The following is a 20,017-nucleotide window of genomic DNA, read 5'->3' on the forward strand; positions in this document are numbered from 1 at the left end:
AAAAGCGAAATGCTTCTCCTGAGAGTGATAGTGCAAGGAAGAGGAAAGCCATTTCATTTGAAACGAAATTGGCAATAATAAAGAAGCTTGATGCGGGTGAGAAAATGGCGATCATTGCACGGACATACAACTTGAATCGTTCGACCGTCTGTAGCATTTATAAACAGAAAGCTCGTATAATGGAACACGTGAAAGGTGCAATGCTGATGCAATCGACGATCATTAGCAAAAAAAGAGGGAAAATCATGGAAGAGATGGAGAAACTTCTCGCCATTTGGCTCGAGGATCAACAGCAGTGGCGTATTCCTCTGAGCTTTACGCTCATTCAGGAGAAGGCCAGATCGATCTTTGAAGATGTCAAGGCTAAGGCTGGGGAAAGTGCTGCCGATGAAACCTTTTCTGCCAGCCACGGGTGGTTTTCCCGTTTCAAGAAGAGGGCTAATGTCCACCACGTGTCCGTGTCCGGAGAGGCAGCATCTCCGGACAAAGAGGCTGCCGAGCGATTCCCCCAAATGTTGAAGGAGATCATTGAGGAGGGTGGCTATTCGGCTAAGCAGATCTTCAATGTCGACGAAACGGGTCTTTTTTGGAAGAAAATGCCAGAGAAGACCTACATTAGCCGCGAGGAGAAGACGAAGCCCGGATATAAAGCGGCTAAAGACCGCCTGACTTTAATGCTTGGGGCGAATGCTGAAGGGAGCTACAAGTTGAAACCGCTGCTAGTTTACCGGGAAGCTAACCCTCGAGCCCTGAAGAACGTGACCAAAAGCTCTCTACCCGTTATATGGATGTCAAACACTAAGGCATGGGTGACACTCGCTGTATTTGAGGACTGGTTCTTCCACCATTTCATCCCAGAAGTCAAGTTGTATTGCCGGGAAAATGGAATTCCGTTCAAGATCCTGCTGGTGCTGGACAATGCCCCTGGCTACCCCCCGCACTTGGATGATTTTCATCCTGATGTTAAAGTCGTGTACCTGCCGCCAAATACAACTTCGCTTCTGCAGCCGATGGACCAGGGCGTTATCTCCAATTTCAAGAAATATTACACCCGACGGACGTACAGGATGGCCTCGAAAGCGGTGGATTCTGACCCCGAGATGACCTTACGGAGCTACTGGAAGTCCTATAACATCTTGAACTGCGTCAAAAACATTGATGCATCGTGGCGTGAGGTTACCGAGGTCAACCTCAACGCCGTGTGGAGGCCTCTATGCCCTCAGTTCGTCAACGGCTTCCGTGGCTTTGATCAGGATGGCATCGATAAAGAAATTCTCAGCACTCTTGTCGGCCTAAGCGACAATCTCGAGCTTGACCTGCAGCAGGAGGACTTTGAGGAATTGCTTGAGTCCCATGGGGAGGAATTGAGTAACCGAGACCTCATGGAGTTGGAGGCTCTGCAACATGTCAAGGTGGAGGAGGAGGAGGAGGAGGAGGAAGAAGATACGCCGGTCCCCATGAAGAAATTCAATACGGAACTCTTGGCCGAGGGGTTTTCGCTCATAGATAAAGCCATCGCACTCTTTGAGCAGCAAGACCCAAATATTGAGCGTTGCACAAATGTTGCAAATCAATTGAATGATGCCATACAGAGCTACCGCATCATTTATGATGAAAAAAAGAAGGAAACTGTGCAATCGTCATTTTTATGTAGATAAATATAAACATATCGATAAGTCGTGAACGAATGATTCATTCAATTTTTCTTTTCTATGTAAATTTGTCGGTTAGCATTCAACTAAAGTTTGGAAGACTGCTTGTTATTTTGTATTTTCATTAAAATAAACGATTTTTAAATCCAATTGTAAGATTCTTTTCTTTTTATTATAAGACAATCTTACAGACAGAATCTGCTTTTATTGTCATTAATCAATTTACATCCACATATACAAAGTCGCGAGAAGACGACAATTCAATCAGTAAACTTCTATCTGCGTTTTATCCTGGAAAAGTGCCAAATATGGACTCATTTTACTGGAATGTTCATCAACAGCAAATAATCTCATTAACAATAATCAGTGTTCTTTACTCCTAATAACTTACATGTGAGTACAAGTCTCATTTACTGCTACTGATTATTTAAATCCTCCAAGAATCCTGCATCATGTACATTAAAAGTTCATTTAAAAACGTCAGTAAATAGCTCTTTTTTCCAAACCTACATCTCAGCGATAATTAATCAGCCAAACATTGTTTTCATCTGTATGTCCCACACTTGTGCTAGTTTTAAATACAATCAGCACAATGTCATCTAGTACCATGATTCATATTTGTATGCCCCTTTAAAATGTGCAACAATAGAAGCAAAAAAAGGAAGTGTCCAATGTTCCCGTGGTGTTAAAAAAACAATAAAATAGTAGGATTTTTTTTCTTTTGGGGAAAAACTTAGCAATTGTTTAGCTAGCTTAGTTAAAAAAATCAAGATGGTCGAAGCGACACGAGTTGAAATATTTGAGGGAACATTTGCAGTCTTTGACAGAAGCCCGCGGAACGCCACCGCCGTCTCAGAGGACATCGTCCGGGTTGTCCTGGATGGACGAACGGGCCTTTCGTCCGCGGGGGCGCAACGCGGCGTAGCAGGATGAGGCGGCGAGGGCCATGCGGCTCAGGCCCACGTTAAGGCAGTGGACCTCGGAGGTCACGGGGATCTCGGAGAAGAGCCCCCGCTCCCGGCTCACGCGGGCCGGACCGCCGGTGCCGGCGTCGCCCGCGCCGTTCTCGATGTCCTTGACGACGTTGAGGATCTCCTGCCGCTCGCGTTGGCGCGTCATGCCGCGGATGTTCAAAATGGCCGACACGTGCTTCTTCCTGCAAATACGGCAAAAGCAAAAAAGGAATGAAGTTTCCCAAAATTCAGGAAGCGAGACCAGATAAACAGGAAGTTGAATGGCTTGTCTGTTTGGGACTGACCGAACATCTGGAAACTCTCGAACCAGAACCCCCACCTCCATCTGGATGGAGGGGATGTCCTCCAGCTGGATGAGCTCCGAGATGTGAGCCAGCGCTCCGTCCAACCAGCTCGACGGCGATTCCTGACATTTGTGCAAAATATTTATGAAGAATTAAACTTTCACATGATTAATGAACTCCTAAATCCAAAAGCAATTAGTTGCGTCAACAACTTTTCCGAGAAATAAATGGAGTGTCAAAGTAGTCATCATATAGAGTTCTACTATTTAAATTACTATATTTGTCCCATCTAAAACTGGATTGAATGTCATGTACAAAACGTACCAGGTCCTTGAAAAGCACTTTGATCAGCCGTCCTTCGTCCCTGAGGCGTCCTGCCATCCTCTTCCTCATCTTCAGCGACGTGCAGATGATTCGGCCTCGCATCACCGAGCGAAGGTACTCCATCGTAACACGACGGTGAATCTCCGCTACCAGCATCTGACATATACGGAAATGACATATACAGTGGTGCCTCTACTTACAAATGTGATCGGTTCACCTATAGCCTATTGGTGAACCTATCAAAATGCCCCTACTTACAAATGCTTCTACATACGAAACTTTCAGGTTAATGTAGTTAGCTGGGATAGGCTCAAGCACCTCCATGACCCTTATGAGGATAAGCGCTTTAGAAAATGAATGGACAAATGAAACTTGGATATGCAAATTATTTTTCCAATACACAAAACAAGATCCAAGTTATGAAACCCCCCAAAGCGTCAATACATTTTTTACTGTATTTCCTGTATCCGTTATTTTATTTTGAAATGGTCGCGGTAGAAATGCGTCTTTCTTGAATTTCCCCCTACACTCCGCTAGCATTCCATTGGCTGTCTAAAAAAAAAACCTCCATGTTGTTGTAACAAGCTAACAAAAAAAAATGCATGTGCACGTCTTCGTGTGCTAACGTTAGCATCCTCCTTATGCACCTGCGCGAATAAAAAAACATTTTTGAATGCTTTTTTAAATCATTTTAGTACATTAATCAATCATTTTCTCATCATTTTTGTATTTCTCACATCTTTCATACAAAATTGGGATATATTGATAATTTTCAAAGGGTTTAGATGGTCGTTTTACTAATAAAACACTGCTCTATTTACGAAAAAAAGTGACAATTCTGTGCGCAATTAATTTCATAAGTAGAGGCACCACTTTTTTACTTTCAATTTGAACAAATCAGCTCATTCCGTGAAAAAAGTCAAGGCAAAAACGAGCGTGTGTGCGCGTATACCTGGTAGGGCGGGTTCTCCATCCTCCGATATTTCTTAAAGTGCTCCTTGACGGCAGCTTCGATCTGCTCAAAGGCTTCCGTGTTGGTCAGCCACTTCCTCTTCACCAAGCGCTCAAAAGACGGCTGTCACGCACAAAACGTCAGCGATGCCTAACGGGATGATTTTTCTTTCCACGTGTTTGACCTACCCTGATGTGGAGGAAGAGTCGGTCGGTGAGCACCCGCACCCCCTGGTGGACGATGTGGTCGAGCGCTTTGTTGGCACGCTGCAGCGAATCGTCGCTTGCCGCCGTCGTCGTCGTCGTCGTGTGGCTCGGCAGGCAACGTTGAAGGAAAGTTCTGTCCGCACGTTTTGACGGGACGGGTCAATTCATGAGGCGCGTTGGCGGCGTGAGAAATGGCGGAAGGTAAAACCTGAACGGCGGGCAGCAGTTGACCAGCGCGACGGTTTTGGACACGTAGCCGTCCTCGTGCTCGCCGAAAAATCCGCTCTGCATCCCCTCGTGGAACAAGTCCACTTTACGCTGGAAACTGTCGGAAAAGGACGGCGACGTGTAAATAGATGAACATTGTTCTAGGACGTGTGGATGGGAAGGTATTTGGGAATGAGCGAGGCTTGTGACAACTGAGCCCGTTTTCCCCTACCTGAAGAGGAAGTCTGCCAGGCCGTTGAGGCTGCACTGAGCCACTCTGGAGCCCAAACTTTTATTGATGGAGGCGGAACGTTCCAGATCCACTTGCAGCCTCTGTTGAAAAAAAAAAAAGGAAAAAAAATGAAAAAAGTGATTTTTAGGGAGATAAAAATAAACTTATATAAACTAATATAAACTATGAAATTGCGAATTCTTCCTGTTCCGATAAAGGATAAAAAAAGGCAAAAAAAAAGACTACGAGAAAAAAAGTCAAACGGCATAATAATACAAAGTTAATGTTACAAAAAAGTCGTAAAATCGTGAGAAAAATCAAACGTTGAAATATTATGGGATTAAAGTGTGATATCAGGAAAAAAAGTTGTAAATCCATGTCATTTTATGAGAGAAAAAAAAGTCTACGTGTGGGTGTCTGCGTTACCACGACAACAACAAAGGGGGAGGGGCTTACCTGTATAATAGTTTTAGCAAGAGGGATGTTGTACTCTTCCACCTGCAGCATCTCCATCCATCTTTTCTCCTCCTCGTCCAAGACTTGAGTAAACTCAGTGGTGACTTTGGCCTACAGGACGGACGGAGACGAGGTTTTAATGTATTTTGCCGCTTTTGTTTTTGTCTTAGAAATGTTTCACCATTGACTGTTATTACGTTGCCATTTGTGTCTCACCCTGACGGAGTTGAGGCAATCTTGTTCCAGCCTATCGATGACGTCCGACGGCAGCAGGGGTCCCAGATGAGACCCTCTCAAAGGATCCGATGCACACACCTTGGCCAAAACTCTCCTAAGACAAAAAAACACATCTATTTAGTTGAACGTTGCTTTTTCCAATTATCATGAATGCATCAGCCAGACTCCCAAAGTGGGAGTGTTCGCACTGAATTGGACTTTTTTGCCGCTTTGTGTGTTCGTCCACATCATTTTATGAATTATTATGAACCATTTGTCAATTTTATGCACCGTGACTTTGTGCTGCATGGTGCCCTATGACACACTTGGCGTGGATTCTTATTTTTGCGATATAATTACACCCAGGGTTGGGGGTTTATTTGTACCTGTTGTATATGTTGTGTAACCAGTCCAGCAGTGAGTAAATGTCGGTAATCTGCAACTGTTGCTCTGTAATGACCTGGAGTCGCTTAGCAACCGCCTGGTGGTAACTCTGCATGTACACCTGAGGGGGAAATAGGGTTAAGCTTGTAATAATATAACAGGAGTTACAATTTTTCAAAGCATCAAAAATGTCATCTCACTAATTGTTTTTTTTTCATAGCGACACTGGAAGGCCACAAAAACGGATCATTTTGAGGATTATTGCCAAAGTAAACAAACACAATTGAATGTTTCATTTCATAAATGTGTATATGATTACATTCATTGTAAATAAGATTTGACCATGATACAAAGAACCAATCACCTTCATACCGAGGGATAATTGAGCGTGCAATTAGCCTAGCATGCAAGTTTTTGAGCTAAAGGAGGAAACCGGAGTACTCAGAAAAAAAAACGTGCAAAGTCCACACAGGAAGGTCAAGGGGGATTGAACCCTGGATTTCAGAGCTGTGAGGCGGATGTGGTTACGACGATGTGACTATCTTACCTGCAGGGCCTTGTACTCGTCGGGGTAGATGTTGAGCACGTTCCTCTTAACGGCGTCCAGGTCTTCAAGCACGCGGGTCTGGACGCGGTCCAGATAGCCGGCCAGCTCGCCGGCGGTGAACTCGGCCTTCTGAGGCAGCGATCCGTCGGCCGCGTCCTCCACCGCCTCCCTCCAGCGCCGCTTGAGCTGCCGCGGTCTCGGGCCGCCCGTCCACGAGCAGCCGGCGTCCACCAACTCCTCCTGCTGCAGGACCTGTCGCGGACAGACACATTTTCTTGTACTCGCTATTTCTTTCTGCCCTAGTTGTTACATTGGGTCAAATTGTTCAATCGCTGTCGGCCCTCCCGCTTGAAAGAGATTGGACGTCAATGACCGCCAATGAATGCGCTGCAGGGGTGAACGGGCAAAAAGTTTTGGTATCAAAACTTGGTCAAAAATCCTGGTCGATTATCGCGAATTCACTGCTTTGCGATTTTTTCTGCTATTAATTATCAAAATATATACATTTATATTTTTTGTATATATACACTTTTTTAAAGTCCATAAAAATGTGAAAATCCATGCTGAAACTCATTAGCAGAAGTCACTCTAGCTACTAGGACTCAGCCCTGAAGTAAAAATAATAATAATTATTATTATTATTATTATTCATATATATTAAATGGGGTGACCCTATTTCACATTTTTTTATTATTGCGGCCATGTATGGTCAACATTAACCATGATATTTGAGGGATTACTGTATATTTATTTATTTTATACAAGAGTTTTGCAATAGCGTATACCCGCCACAAGGTGGCACCAAAGCACACGATGTGACAAGGCTAACCGACGAAAAACTGCCACAAGCGAGCCCCTCCCCTCTATCCAGGGCGACCTCACCTGAACCACGAGGCCCAAGTTGGGCCCGGCGGTGGGCGAGCGCAAAGACTCGCGCACCACCGCCCACAGCTCCTTCTGCAGCTCCTCGTACAGCAGCTCCACGTCTTTGGCCTTCCGCCGCCCGCCGTCCTTGACGGGCGTCTCCTCCGCGGCCGCGCCGGCCTCGGCGCCCTCGTTGCACTCCTGCTCCAGCTCCTGGATGTGGGCGTCGGCCAGCAGGAGGTCACGCTTCTTGACCAGCTGAAGAATCTCCAGCACTGGGGGAGATAAAACACAAGCGTCAAGCCGATTTAATGCCCAAACCCAGACACTGCCCCCTTAAGGCCAGTGAAATATCCTGCAATCGTGACTTGACTTTTTCACATTTGTATTATTGTTCCTTCAGTGTAGAATATTTCTACCTGTTGACCTCAATGACCTCTTTTTTTCTGTTGATGTTGTTGTTGTGCTACATACGACGTGGAATTGTTTGTGATAAGGAAGCTAAAGTGGAATATTCACGAGATCCAGTTGGAAAACAATCAAGAATGTCATTTTGACAAATTTAGACGTATAGGACGGCGACGCAGGAACAGGACTCTTATTGTTCCAATGCAGGAAATGTCTTCTATCTGGGTGGGCCACGCCCCGCCCACGTCCACCCGCTTCCTCATACCAGCGTCGCCGTCCAGTCAATTGAAATTTACTGACAGCTGAGTCAGCGTTTCCTCAAGCGGCCACTAGTGGCGCTCTAATAGGGCAGTCATTTTTAAATAATCCCTCCCTTTCGTCGAGTTTTAAAAGGTGTGTTCAAGAAAACCATACATGTCCTCTACTTGAGATTTTGTGGCGTCATGGTAGGACAAATGGGACTTTGGACACGTCCTTCTTTTTGTCCTGGGAGGCGCGTTAGGAGCGATTAACGTTTTATGACCTACGTGGAGTTAGCAAAGGACGTGCTAATCATTGACTGTCCCCACGACTGAATTCCTTCAAGGGAACATGACGATGACTGGCTTTTTCCACCATTTGCTATTCCGCAACTTTGGAGACAAAACATTGAAACACAATTCTGCACAATTGGCTCCCATTCAGAACGACAAAAAAAAACATTAGCTATCATGGCGTCAGTGTTTTTAACCCAACAACTTCCCAGTATGAATACAACTGAAGCATTCCAAGTATCTCGTCCAATAAAATCAATACACATTCCCTTCTATTGACCTCTCAAACCAACCAAACATCTCAATTAGCGCTATTTTTTTTACCCAAAAACATCTCATTGACTCTCAGACCTCCAAAAAAAGTGGTCATTATGTTTGACCACAAAATTTATTATTTAAAAGACATTCAAACAGAACACCTTTGCCTGTTTACATTTCAACATATTACAGTAATCCCTCGAATATCGTGGTTAATGTAGACCGGGCATGGCCACGATAATCGAAAAATCGCATAGTAGGGTCACTCCTATAATAACTTTTTTTTCCAGTGCCGAGTCCTAGTAGCAAAAAAGTTTCAGTGTGGATTTTCAGTTTTATGAACTTTAAAACACATTTTTTAATAAATAATAGTGGAAAGGAAAATCGCAAAGTAGTGAATTCGCGATAATCGAGGGTTTACTGTACTACAAAAATGGACACTTAACATGGTCCCACTTTTGAACAAACTGTGCCTATTTTGAACCCCAAAAAATGCCTCCAATTGAATTTACGGGCCAGCACGAAACACAAAAGTCCTACCACGACCAACAAAATCAATTCCCATTGGCTACTTTTGACTCTTCTACCTACAAAAACTCCATTGGTGCGCATTCACCTAAAAACATGGCATTAAATGCCTCTACCACATTCAAATACAATTACCATATCTTTGACCAATTCACATTGTAAGCTATTCCTACATATCCGCGCACTTTCCACACATTCACACTTTTGACCCAACGGTAACTCTCTTCCATAAAATGTAAACACGATAAAAGATAAAACAAACGGGATTTGATGGCAATGAGTTGAATGAACCGTTTAGGCTCGAATTTCTTGTTTTCTCAAAAGCCGGCATTGAAGCGCATCTCGATCTTTTCTCCATCGCCTCCGTCGTCGCGCGTGACGCACAACAGAACCTTGTCGGTTCACGTCCAAACCCGAAGGCCTTCCGAACGAGGAGTTTAGCGTGGAGGTTAGAAGCGGGCGTGACGGCGCTAGCGACCAAACGACCGTGTTTCAACGGGACACAACCCTGTTGAAGGTGCAAACAAAGATCTTGTTTGGAAATCACACAATCGCGCACGTCAGCGAATCTGATGGCGGCAAGCCCACACTTGAACGGGCAAAGTCGCCAACGTACTTGTAGGAACAAACACTGGACGGCCGGCTACGAGAAACAAAGAATGGAAGGCGATCTAGAAGGGAAACTATTGGAGAAGTTCCAGAAGAAACACTTCCAGAAGGTCCTATTTGTCACGGGCCAGGTTCAACGAGGGCCACAAATTAACGAGCGAGCGTATGAATCCGCAATTGTATTAAAAGTTAACCAATCTGAGAAATGTTTAAGCTAAAAATGGTCAAAATCCTAGTTTTATAATATTCTCTTTTTTTTCCCTCATACAGAACAAAAAGCAAAACTAAAAGCGATTTTTTAATACTTTTGTTAACAGCATTTTTCTATTGTTTATGTTATTACAAAATATATATATTCTCCTTTTGTTTACATTTTTTTAAAGTGTAAAATGGATTAAGATGAGCAGTTTTCTCATTCTAATTTTCTAATTTAAGAAAAGTAAATTGAATAGAATGTGTAAATTTCTTTGACTGTTTACATTAAGGAAAAAAAATCATTCATTCAAACAATACTGTTACATGTGTTAAGAAGAAAAGTGTAACAAAAGAAACTGTCAGATTTTAGGTTTTGCTTTAAAAAGGGAAAATGCTATTTTATCAATAAAATGACTTCATTTAAAGAGTACGTATCCGAATCTCTACGAAGGAAATTTCATTTTAACGAGAAACTAAAACTATGTCTATTTTAGTGAGAAACCAGGTATGAAATTTGACACCTGTGATCTAGAATATTCAAGCAAGACTAGAATATCTATAACAAAAAACAAGCACACCATCTGAAACATTGCGTAAAGACACAATCGTGTGTAATAATTTTACCGGAAAGCGGCTCCCTGGGCTTGACCTGGGCCTCCGTCTCCTTGCTCGCCGGCTGCTCCTCGGGAGCCTGCGAGGTGGCGTCGGCCCCGGGCTCTCGCTTGTTCTTGCCCAGTCCCACCATCTTCATGAAGGACAGGCGGCGGCTGGAAGAGTCGCACTCGCTGTCGCAAAGGTTGGAGTCGCCGTTGGCCATGGACTCTTTGCGGAAGCTCAGCGTGTCGCGGTATTTGCCCGCGAACCTGCAAGCAAACAAAAAAATTGATATATTACATATATTATAACATCCAACAATCACAGCTAATGAACTATAAAAGCCTTAATTGGCTCAGTTTGCAGATTAATAGGTAACATGATCGGGCTTTGACGTTTATTAACATCCATACAAATGGTAGCCAACACGTTAGCTAGCTGCTTCTGCTGACCAAGAAGATAAACCTAGAAGATAATACCGGTCTTACTTAACAAAGGTCAAGAAAAGGATAATGGTCTTCTGATTATACACATAGTGACATGAATTAGAATCAGACATTCAGTCAAGGCTAACTTTTTTTATAAGAAGCGAAGCAAAGACATACATTTGCCCAAGGCTAACTATTTTAAAATTTGCCCTGTCACTGTTAGCATTTCTCAGCTCTTTAGCTAGCTGCTTCTGCTGATCAAAAGCACGAATTTATGCCGTCCTTACTTATTGTCAAGAAAAAAAATCATGGTCTTTGCTGATTATATACACATAAAAGGATGAGGCATTATATCAAAGCTAACTATTTTATAAAACTCGGAGCAAAGACATTCATGTTGTAGCTGTTCCAAACCTGTTAGCATTTCTCAGGAGTGAAGGCTAGCGCTTTAGCTAGTTAATATTACCACTGAGCAAAAGGACAAACTCCCCCCAAAAAAGTAATCTAATCATACTCAACAAATCAAAGTTGACAATTTTATCAGGCTTATTACTGTACCGATACGTACATTTAATATAAAATAAGCACATTTCAAGTCAATGCTTCTAGCCCGCTTAACTCCTCATCTGCTATTGAAGGCACCAGACGGCCAATCCACGTGAAGCGGAAAGGTAACAGCCAATGAACGACGAGCTCCCGCCCCAAATGGATTGGACGTCTACTCGAGATAAACTCCATGTAATCCATTTTGTTTCTATTTCCAATACCTGAGCAGACTTCCTTCCGAGCTCCTGCGCCCTCTTTTTTTCTTGTCCGCCGGGGACGGCGTCCCCTGCGGCGAGGGCGAGTCGCCGTCCTTCCCCCGGCCCGACAACCTCAAGTTCTTCCCCAGCTTGCCCAAACTCTTGAGGGGCGACTTGATGAAGGAGCCCTTCCCCGAGCTGCCTCGCCCCCCTCGGCTCTTCTTGCCCTCTTCGCCCCTGTGCTCGCCGGCGCCCTCGCCGTCCAGGAAGGAACCGGCCGGCGACCAGGAGCGGTCGCCTCGCCCGCCGTCCTCCTCCTCCTCGTCGTCATCGAAGGGGTTGTGGTGGCGCGGGTTAATTTGGAGGCTCATCCTGCGAATGAATAGGGCGTTGTCCAAAGTGGCGCCGCCCTTCAGGCGCACCGGAAGGTTCTTGAGGATGGGCATGATGGAGCGGTGCGCGGGGGGGATCCTGAAACGACAAACGTTGGTCATTAACGTCAATCGGTCACGGAAGTATTTTGAGGATGTGAAAATGCCTTTCTACTCGGGAAAAATCCAACTTACAAATGTACAAAATGCATAAGTAGAGGTACTACTGCACATGTGTCAAAGTGGTGGCCCGGGGGCCAAATCTGGCCCGCCACATCATTTTGTGTGGCCCGGGAAATTAAATCATGAGTGCCGAGGATCAAATTAAAATGAAGAGTATAGATGTATATTGAATTTCCTGATTTTACCCCTTTTAAATCAATAATTGTAATTTTTTTAATCTATTTTTTTTCTGTTTTTAGTTCAAAAATCATTTTGTAAAATCTAAAAATATATTTAAAAAAAGCTAAAATAAACATTGTTTTAGATCTATAAAAAAACTGAAGATTCCAGGCTTTTAATCCAGTTCTTTTAATCCGTTTATTTAAAACAATTCTAAATATTATATCTAAAATGGTCCGGCCCACGTGAAATCAAGTTGACGTTAAAGCGGCCCGCGAAACAACCCGAGTCTGACACCCTTGTATACTGTATATTACACGATATGTGTGTTACATAAAATACTTGTAAAGGAGTGTGTGTGTGCGGATGTTGTTGCGGTGTAGTCAGTTTCCAGCCGCACCACGGCTGCTGCCAGAAATAGACACACACACATGCATACACACACATATACACACACACACTGACGTGTGAATGCGAGGCGGGAAGCGATTGTGCGCCGCAACTTCCATAAATACCCAGCGGCCTCGGCGGCAGGCCAGGAAACGCGCGGCCGGGCAGCGCGCTGTTTTCTTCAAGAGGGTCGCAGGGCATCGCGGAAGCGCCGCCACACAAACAATGAAGCGGAAAGGACAGCGATAGCGTGAAGGACGTCCACCGAGGAAGGGGGCGCCACTGAGATGCTAGCTAGCGGTGCCCGGGGGTGCCGCGTTTGGGCACTTTAGCCAAGCGCCGTCGTTTCGGGAAATTTATTTGACCTTTTTTGGGCACAGTGCTCAGCTTTTTTTTTTTTTTTTTTTTAATTAAAGCTTATTGTTGCCTTAAGTCAATTAGAGCCAGCTGAGGTCAGCGGATTTGGAAAATAAGTTTCATTACGAAATGAAGCTGTTCAACGTTAACGAGCGGCCGTGGCAGGTCGCTTATGTTAGCTTATGTTTTCTGTTTTAGGATCAAATTAAAATAGAGTATAGATGTATATAAAATTTCCTGATTTTCCCCCTTTTAAATCAATAATTGTCATTTTTTAATCAATTTTTCAGTGTTTTTAGTTCAAAAATCTAAAAATATATTTAAAAAAGCTAAAATAAACATTGTTTTAGATCTATAAAAAAAAAACTGAATATTCAGGGCTTTTAATCCAGTTATTTTAATCCATTTATAAATTAAAAAAACTAAATATATCTAAAATGGTCCGGCCCACGTGAAATCGAGTTGACGGGGGTTGTCGGCACCGCACTGATTGGACCCTGATTAAAACCTGATGATTGTTAAATTGAGTCAGATGGGCGTGGTCAAAAATAGGCACGGGACTGACCAGTAGGAAAATGATCCTAAAATTAGCAGAAGTGACCTGGAAGTACCCTAAAAAAAAAAAGAAGTGGCGCAAAATGAACGCATTGACCGTGACAGATGTCCAATTGACTTCAACTGTTCGTGGACGCCGATCGCTAAAATAACTTAAAACGAAGCAAATTAACTCGAGTCGGCGTGAGCCAGAGCGAGTCCGACACCCTCGCCGTACACCGAGGCGACGCCACCGACGACGACGTCAACAGGAAAGCGTGAAGAGACGACGATAGCCAATCGGAGGGCGTGGAAAGTCCTGCCTTGACCCGCGCTCAGGACGCGGCGCGCTAGTGTTTGTCTGTGACTAATGGCGCCGCAGATAAGCCGGCCATGTCAAAGGAAGCAGACGGGAACACACAACAGGCATAAATAATTCAAAGGCACTTCCAGTCCACTTTATCGGGGCTTCCTCTTCAGCGCTGGCTCGTCTGTTATTTGGCCATCCATCACCAAACTCGGAGAAAGCCGGGCTTCGGGACCAGGAAAGTGACAATGGCGTTATCTCATCGCCAAAACAAGGAATTCCAACGTGAATACGGCCAAGAGTTAAGAAAATACAGACAAATGCCAAACAGCCTGAGAATGTCTCGATTTAGATTTTTTTTAAACACGAAAAATGACGCCAGTGAGTCGCATTGCCAGATATGACGCAATATGCTACTTTTTGGGGGTTGTAGGGGGGGCTTATTCTGACATACCTGGTTGAAACTTTTTGCGACTTAGTATAATACTTGTTTATATGTACAGTAGTACCTCTACTTACGAAATTAATTGTTTCCAAGAGTTTTTTCGTAACTTGAAAATTTCGTAACTAGGTGTACTTTATATGCAAATTCTCTTATTCATTCCAGTCCTCACACACAGTCCCAAAAATAGAGAAAATGATAAGGAAATAATTTATAAATGTCTTAAAATAAATAATGCATATGAAAATGTGCCCTGCGCTGCTAAAATTCCTCCCTCCACAGCCATTATAGATGTAATACACATGTTTGGCCAGATGGCGGCAAGAACCCGCTATAGCAGGGCCGAAAGCCGTCCACTTTGTGTGCCCTGTGTGTGCGTGTATGCGTGCATGCGCCACGTTGCATTTGTAGTTTTTAATCGCTTGATAAGGGGAATTCAAAGTAAAATATTGGATAAGGAAAAGCATTTACTTTTTGGGGGATTGTATCTCGAATCACTCATTTGCGTATAACCAATTTCGTAACCTGAAAGTTTCGTACCTAGAGGTATTTGTAAGTAGAGGTATGACTGTTTAGGATAGAACATGTCTACCAAATTTTAGACTGGTAAGCCAGGTTTTGGGAAAGAATTGAAAAAAAGTCTAGAAGTGTTATCGATCATCATTAAAAAAATAATGACAGATCAGTGAGTGCACACCCACTCAAAGGTCACATCCCATAATAATCGCAGGATCAGTACGGCACAAGTAAAGGCCGACATTCCAAAAGGATCAGCCAGTCTTCCTTTTGGATGGGGGGGCATAACATCTGCGACCAATCCTAAAAGTCACGTGACCGGATTGCCGGGCGCGCCTCGGAGCATGCCACGCCCACAATCGACGGGGGCGTGTAGACTTTTTCTAACCACGCGGTTCACTGTCGGGCGTGTTGGCGTTTATCGGAGCTCAAAGTCCTCGCGTTGATATGATTTGAAATATGAGCCCAGCTAGCGAATGGTTCGTTTTCAGTGGCGATGACGGAGATCGACATGAAATTGATTGGTCGCCCTGGGTATGGTATGAAAGGTCGCTCCAGTAACAGGGAAAAAATGTGCTGGGTAAACAAAATGTCACTTATGATGATTTATGTCAAAACAGCGTTTCGTTTGTGTATTTACTATTTTTTCTGATTTCTTTGTATATTTAAAATATTTTCAAATGTACTTTTGGAAAAATTGCATTATGAAAAACAAAACATCTAATATTTAGTTTATAATGAATAATAAATACTAATGAAACTTGTTTAAATATGTCTTTTTCTATTTTTTAAACAAATAAACTCAATTTTAAAAATAGTAATAGGGTTATGTGTTTTTTTAAAAGTAAAATAAAAATACACAAATACTAATGAAAACATTTTTAAAATATGTCTCTATTTTTTAAACTTGTTTAAAAAAGTTAAATAAACTCAATTTAAAAATATTAAAAGGGTTTGTAAAGTAAAATAAAAATACACAAATACCAATGAAAACATTTTAATATACATCTCAATTTTGTTAAACTTACTTTGTTTTAAAAAGTTAAATAAACTCAATTTAAAAAATATTAACAGGGTTTTGTGTGTTTTTTAAAAGTAAAATAAATAAAAATACACATTTCTTTCACTGGATTGTTTGGATCATTTGAAATCATTAATATTGACATTTCCAGGTTTCCGGTGCCAATTCAAATGGATTAGACGTCTGTCATTGTCAATGGCAGCCACAAAGTTTACGGCCCAGTTTCAAGTGAGGTCAAAGGCCACGACCGAGGTCACAAGAGTTCAACGGAAGATTCTTTTGATTTTTTTTACCAGGAAATGAAACATGCCAACATCAGCAAAAAGCCCAAAAAATCCCAGCTGGCTTTTTTTTCTTTTCTCCACTGCTTAATAAAAGAAAAATATTCATAACCCTACTGGACTTCTTTGTGGCTCCTTCATTCATTCACCAACGAATTCATTGACATGAAAGCTGGCCCGAATGGCCGGAAATGAGAGATGAAAAAGACGGATGTCGACTTTCAGCTGCTTTTTGGTTGACGTGCCAGAAAACGAATTTTAAAACGTTGGCGTCCCATTTTTTTTGTGTCTTTCTTTAACAAGTGTGAAAATTCCAGGGAATGTTTTGTCTGAGTCATTCCACGTGCAAATGGGCGCTATTGTCTATAACAGTCAATCATTTATTCCGACTCTGCGCCGATGAACACCTCTTTTTCCTTAAGACACCCGAACACATCGCCAAAACCAACAGACGATAAAAAGTGGTCTTTTTCTTAAAAATATTCATCAACAGTGAAGGGGAATTTTTTGATGAATATTGTTAAATATTCCCGTGCGAGTTCTAAGCGGATATAATACAAATTAACCCGTTGTAAGGTCGTCGTTGGCTGCCATTAATGGTGGTTGACGTCCAATCCCTTCTGTCAAAAGGGATTGGACGTCTGGTGCCGTCAATGGCGGTCAAATTTGAGCGTTCACAGCCTGACCTTGCAGTTTAAATGAATGGATTTAAAAACTATAATATTGCAATTATTTATCATCTTTTACCCTTAATAGGGCAAGTCTTCTTGGTGATTTATGCACTTAACTTTCATATTGTTTACATTATTCATTATATCTGTATTCATTTTTTGTTTTATCTTTCAGAAAACAAATAAAATGACTAACAAACTAAGTGAAAACCATAAACTGTATTTCCAGTCCCCAATAAGATTTTTTTTACCTATAAAAAGGGACAAATTTTAAAAAAAGAAAGATTAGTCACGTCAACGATTAACAAACAGTATTACGCAACTTTGTAACCATTATGAACGCAGTTGAACCGAATCATAAAAAATAAAGTTGAAAGACGGAACCTTTTGAAAATAATGGTATTTTTTAAATAATAAATAAAAGAATTAAATGAATCTATTATTCTTGATTAAGCTGTACATATTTTTTGATCAACATTACACAAAACAGCATTTCCTCAATTGAGGCACTGCCATTGACAGCAATAGACGTCAAATATACTTCAACTAATGTCCAATTGGAAGTGTTATCACCTTTAATAGAAGTTATTAAATGTAACATTGAAGTTATTGGCCTTTGTGTTTCAGTGTTTTGGGTCGAAATTTGAGCTAACTGCTGCAAAATGTAAACAAAAAGCTCATTTTAAAGCAACTGTGCTTCGTCAATCACAATCACTGGCAGCCATTGTGTGCTTTTCAAATCATTTTTCGGTCAGAAAAAAAAAAATAAAGATAGAAAACCAACCACATAGGAATCCACCGGCATCCATTCCAAACTATCCATAGTTAACAAGTGCCAAATGAACTTTTGTTGATAGAATGACGTGAAATTTAACGTTAAACATTTCGTCACATTTCGTCGTGTTCGACACGTTTCGCCTCACTCGTGCACTTTAATTAGCATGCTCTTAATTGCAATTACGAGGGGCTCGAACTCGGGCACTCACCGCTGCGAGCCATGATGGCGACTTGTTGGGACGAAGAAAAGAACTCGGGAGGATGAATGAGTGAGTCTGCTGTGCAAAAAAGGCTGAAAAAAGCGGTATGGCTAGCTTGGCTCCAATTTGGGTTCGGTTCCCGCTGCGGACGAAACTAAAGTGGCACTTTGCAAGGGAGAGCCGCGTTGCCTTCACGGACGCTCGGAAATGTCGTCATATAATATAAAGTGGCTGACGTTGAGTGACAACTCGACTTCCTGTGTATGGAGGTCACATGCGCGTCCTCTAAATGGACCACGCCCACATATCCCGCAGGAAAAGTACTGTGCACGCGTGCGCGTGCATTCCTATAACTATAGGGCCCATCAGTCATCAGTTGCTACACACACACACAAACACACACAGACACATGTACACACTTCCAAAAGCGCTGACACAATCCTCATTGACTTTCAGCACAGGTGAGTTGTAAAATCTTGGAAAAGAACACAAATATCAACTTGCATTAAAAAGGTAACAATTACATTTTTAATTGTTATAATAATTATCATGTCCGACCATGTCACAATTTATCTCATCTTCATACTTTCACTACTTTGCCCTCGACATGACTGTTATATAATATACACACAACTCGCATTATATATTTTTTCAACAAAAACAATTCTTGGATGTTTCCAAATATTTTTATTTCATCTTATTTTTATGTTTAATTTTCTCTCCTTTCATTGTTTTCTTCTATTTTTCTGTTTGGTTAAATATTCCTATCAAATGGTGATCATATCATATAAATATAACTACATAAATTTATATTTTAACCACTTTTTTAGTGAATACACCCAAATCCCTCGAACAATAAAATTTGTATTCCATCAATTCTGGTTGTGACATCACAACCAGAATTGATGATCATTCTTAGCCTTCTAGCGCTGCGCTAGCTCCTGCAAATTGAATAGAAAGGCAATAGATAGCATGCTAGCAGACTGCAAAAATTCATTCTGGATGAGACATCATCTTTGATTTTTACTGGGCGAGGCCAAGGCGGCTGAAAACAAAGACTAATTAAGAACTATACTTGAAATATTACAACTTTTTGTTGCTATTGTGTCAGACATATAATCTGCTATCATTGTAAAGTCACTTGTAGGATTTCATGGCACTTTTAACAGATTGATGTACAAAAACTGACAACAAAAGCCGGTTTGCACAAACAATTAGCTTCAATGCCAAGTATTGATGTGTTTGAAACGCTAATAAAACCAACTTAAAATCTTAAATTCAAGCCCAAACCAGTTCAAAATATTTACAACTTTTTTCATTTCTTTTTTTTAGATGCCAACAAGGTCTATAAATCCAAATTGGAGGCCCTAACCTTTGCTTCAAGCCCAGTTTATGACTCAAAACCTCCAATTATTTTCACATTTTGACAACCCTAATTAACCCATCGACTTCCATCCATTCACTCAATGGACAAAGCCAACCAACTCAGACACAAAACGTCATTTTCAAATGATTTTCGGTTTTAAAAAATGACATATCGGCGCCATTGACGGTGACGGACGTCCGCTCCTTTCGGACCGGGAAATTACGCGTCAACACCCTGACGGAGGGGTAACCCTCTCTTTCCAAATTTCATGTAAAATATCACTTCTGATGGCCAAATGGCGATCTGGAATCAGCACGGTCATTCATTGGTGGGCCAATCGGCCGAGAGATTCGACCTCTTACCTTTTCGCACTTTGTCTTTTTCTGCTCTGACGATTAGACGAACATTCCAAGATGGTTCCTTACATCTCGTCCACAATCTCCTCCGACTCTGGGAGAGTTGTGCTACTCATTTCCTGTTTGCTTTATTTTCTAGCTGCAACAGGAAACGGTCACGCTTTCCTCTTCCTCGCCTTTGACACACACACACACACACACTCACACAAACACACACACGGAGGCACACACACACACATGGTTGTCTAAAAATAAGCATACTGTGTATATACAGTAAGAAGTGAGCTGCAAATAGACAAAACAATGACGTCATGTTAAATGGGGAATCCCCGGGGGTTTCTGTCATCTGTTGATTTAACCCCTCGATGCATGAACTCAATCTATTTAACTCTTTCAGCGCCACTGGCGACGCCAGTCGTCCAATCACGCGGCTCTCTCAAAGAAAATCCAAACTCTTTAAATGACTTAAAAAATATTTTTTAAATATTCCAC

The 20,017-nt window shown here is 42.1% G+C and overlaps 1 protein-coding gene across 1 annotated transcript; it reads right to left on the reverse strand.

The window, feature by feature from the left end:
- Positions 1–1,837: 1,837 nt before the first annotated feature.
- On the reverse strand, positions 1,838–18,073 carry exoc3l2b (exocyst complex component 3-like 2b). Its single transcript, XM_077611880.1, has 15 exons — positions 17,813–18,073; positions 11,619–12,065; positions 10,454–10,692; positions 7,317–7,573; positions 6,435–6,686; positions 5,890–6,008; positions 5,504–5,618; positions 5,288–5,398; positions 4,832–4,932; positions 4,601–4,717; positions 4,375–4,525; positions 4,187–4,309; positions 3,235–3,390; positions 2,911–3,032; positions 1,838–2,808 (listed from the first exon to the last, which is right to left on the reverse strand). The coding sequence occupies exons 2-15, from the start codon at positions 12,038–12,040 to the stop codon at positions 2,505–2,507; spliced, it is 2,589 nt and encodes an 862-aa protein (XP_077468006.1). The 5' UTR covers positions 12,041–12,065; positions 17,813–18,073; the 3' UTR covers positions 1,838–2,504.
- Between the last annotated feature and the right edge of the window lie 1,944 nt (positions 18,074–20,017).

The sequence above is a fragment of the Stigmatopora argus genome, chromosome 10 (assembly GCF_051989625.1).
Source record: "Stigmatopora argus isolate UIUO_Sarg chromosome 10, RoL_Sarg_1.0, whole genome shotgun sequence".
Classification (NCBI taxonomy): Eukaryota; Metazoa; Chordata; class Actinopteri; order Syngnathiformes; family Syngnathidae; genus Stigmatopora; species Stigmatopora argus.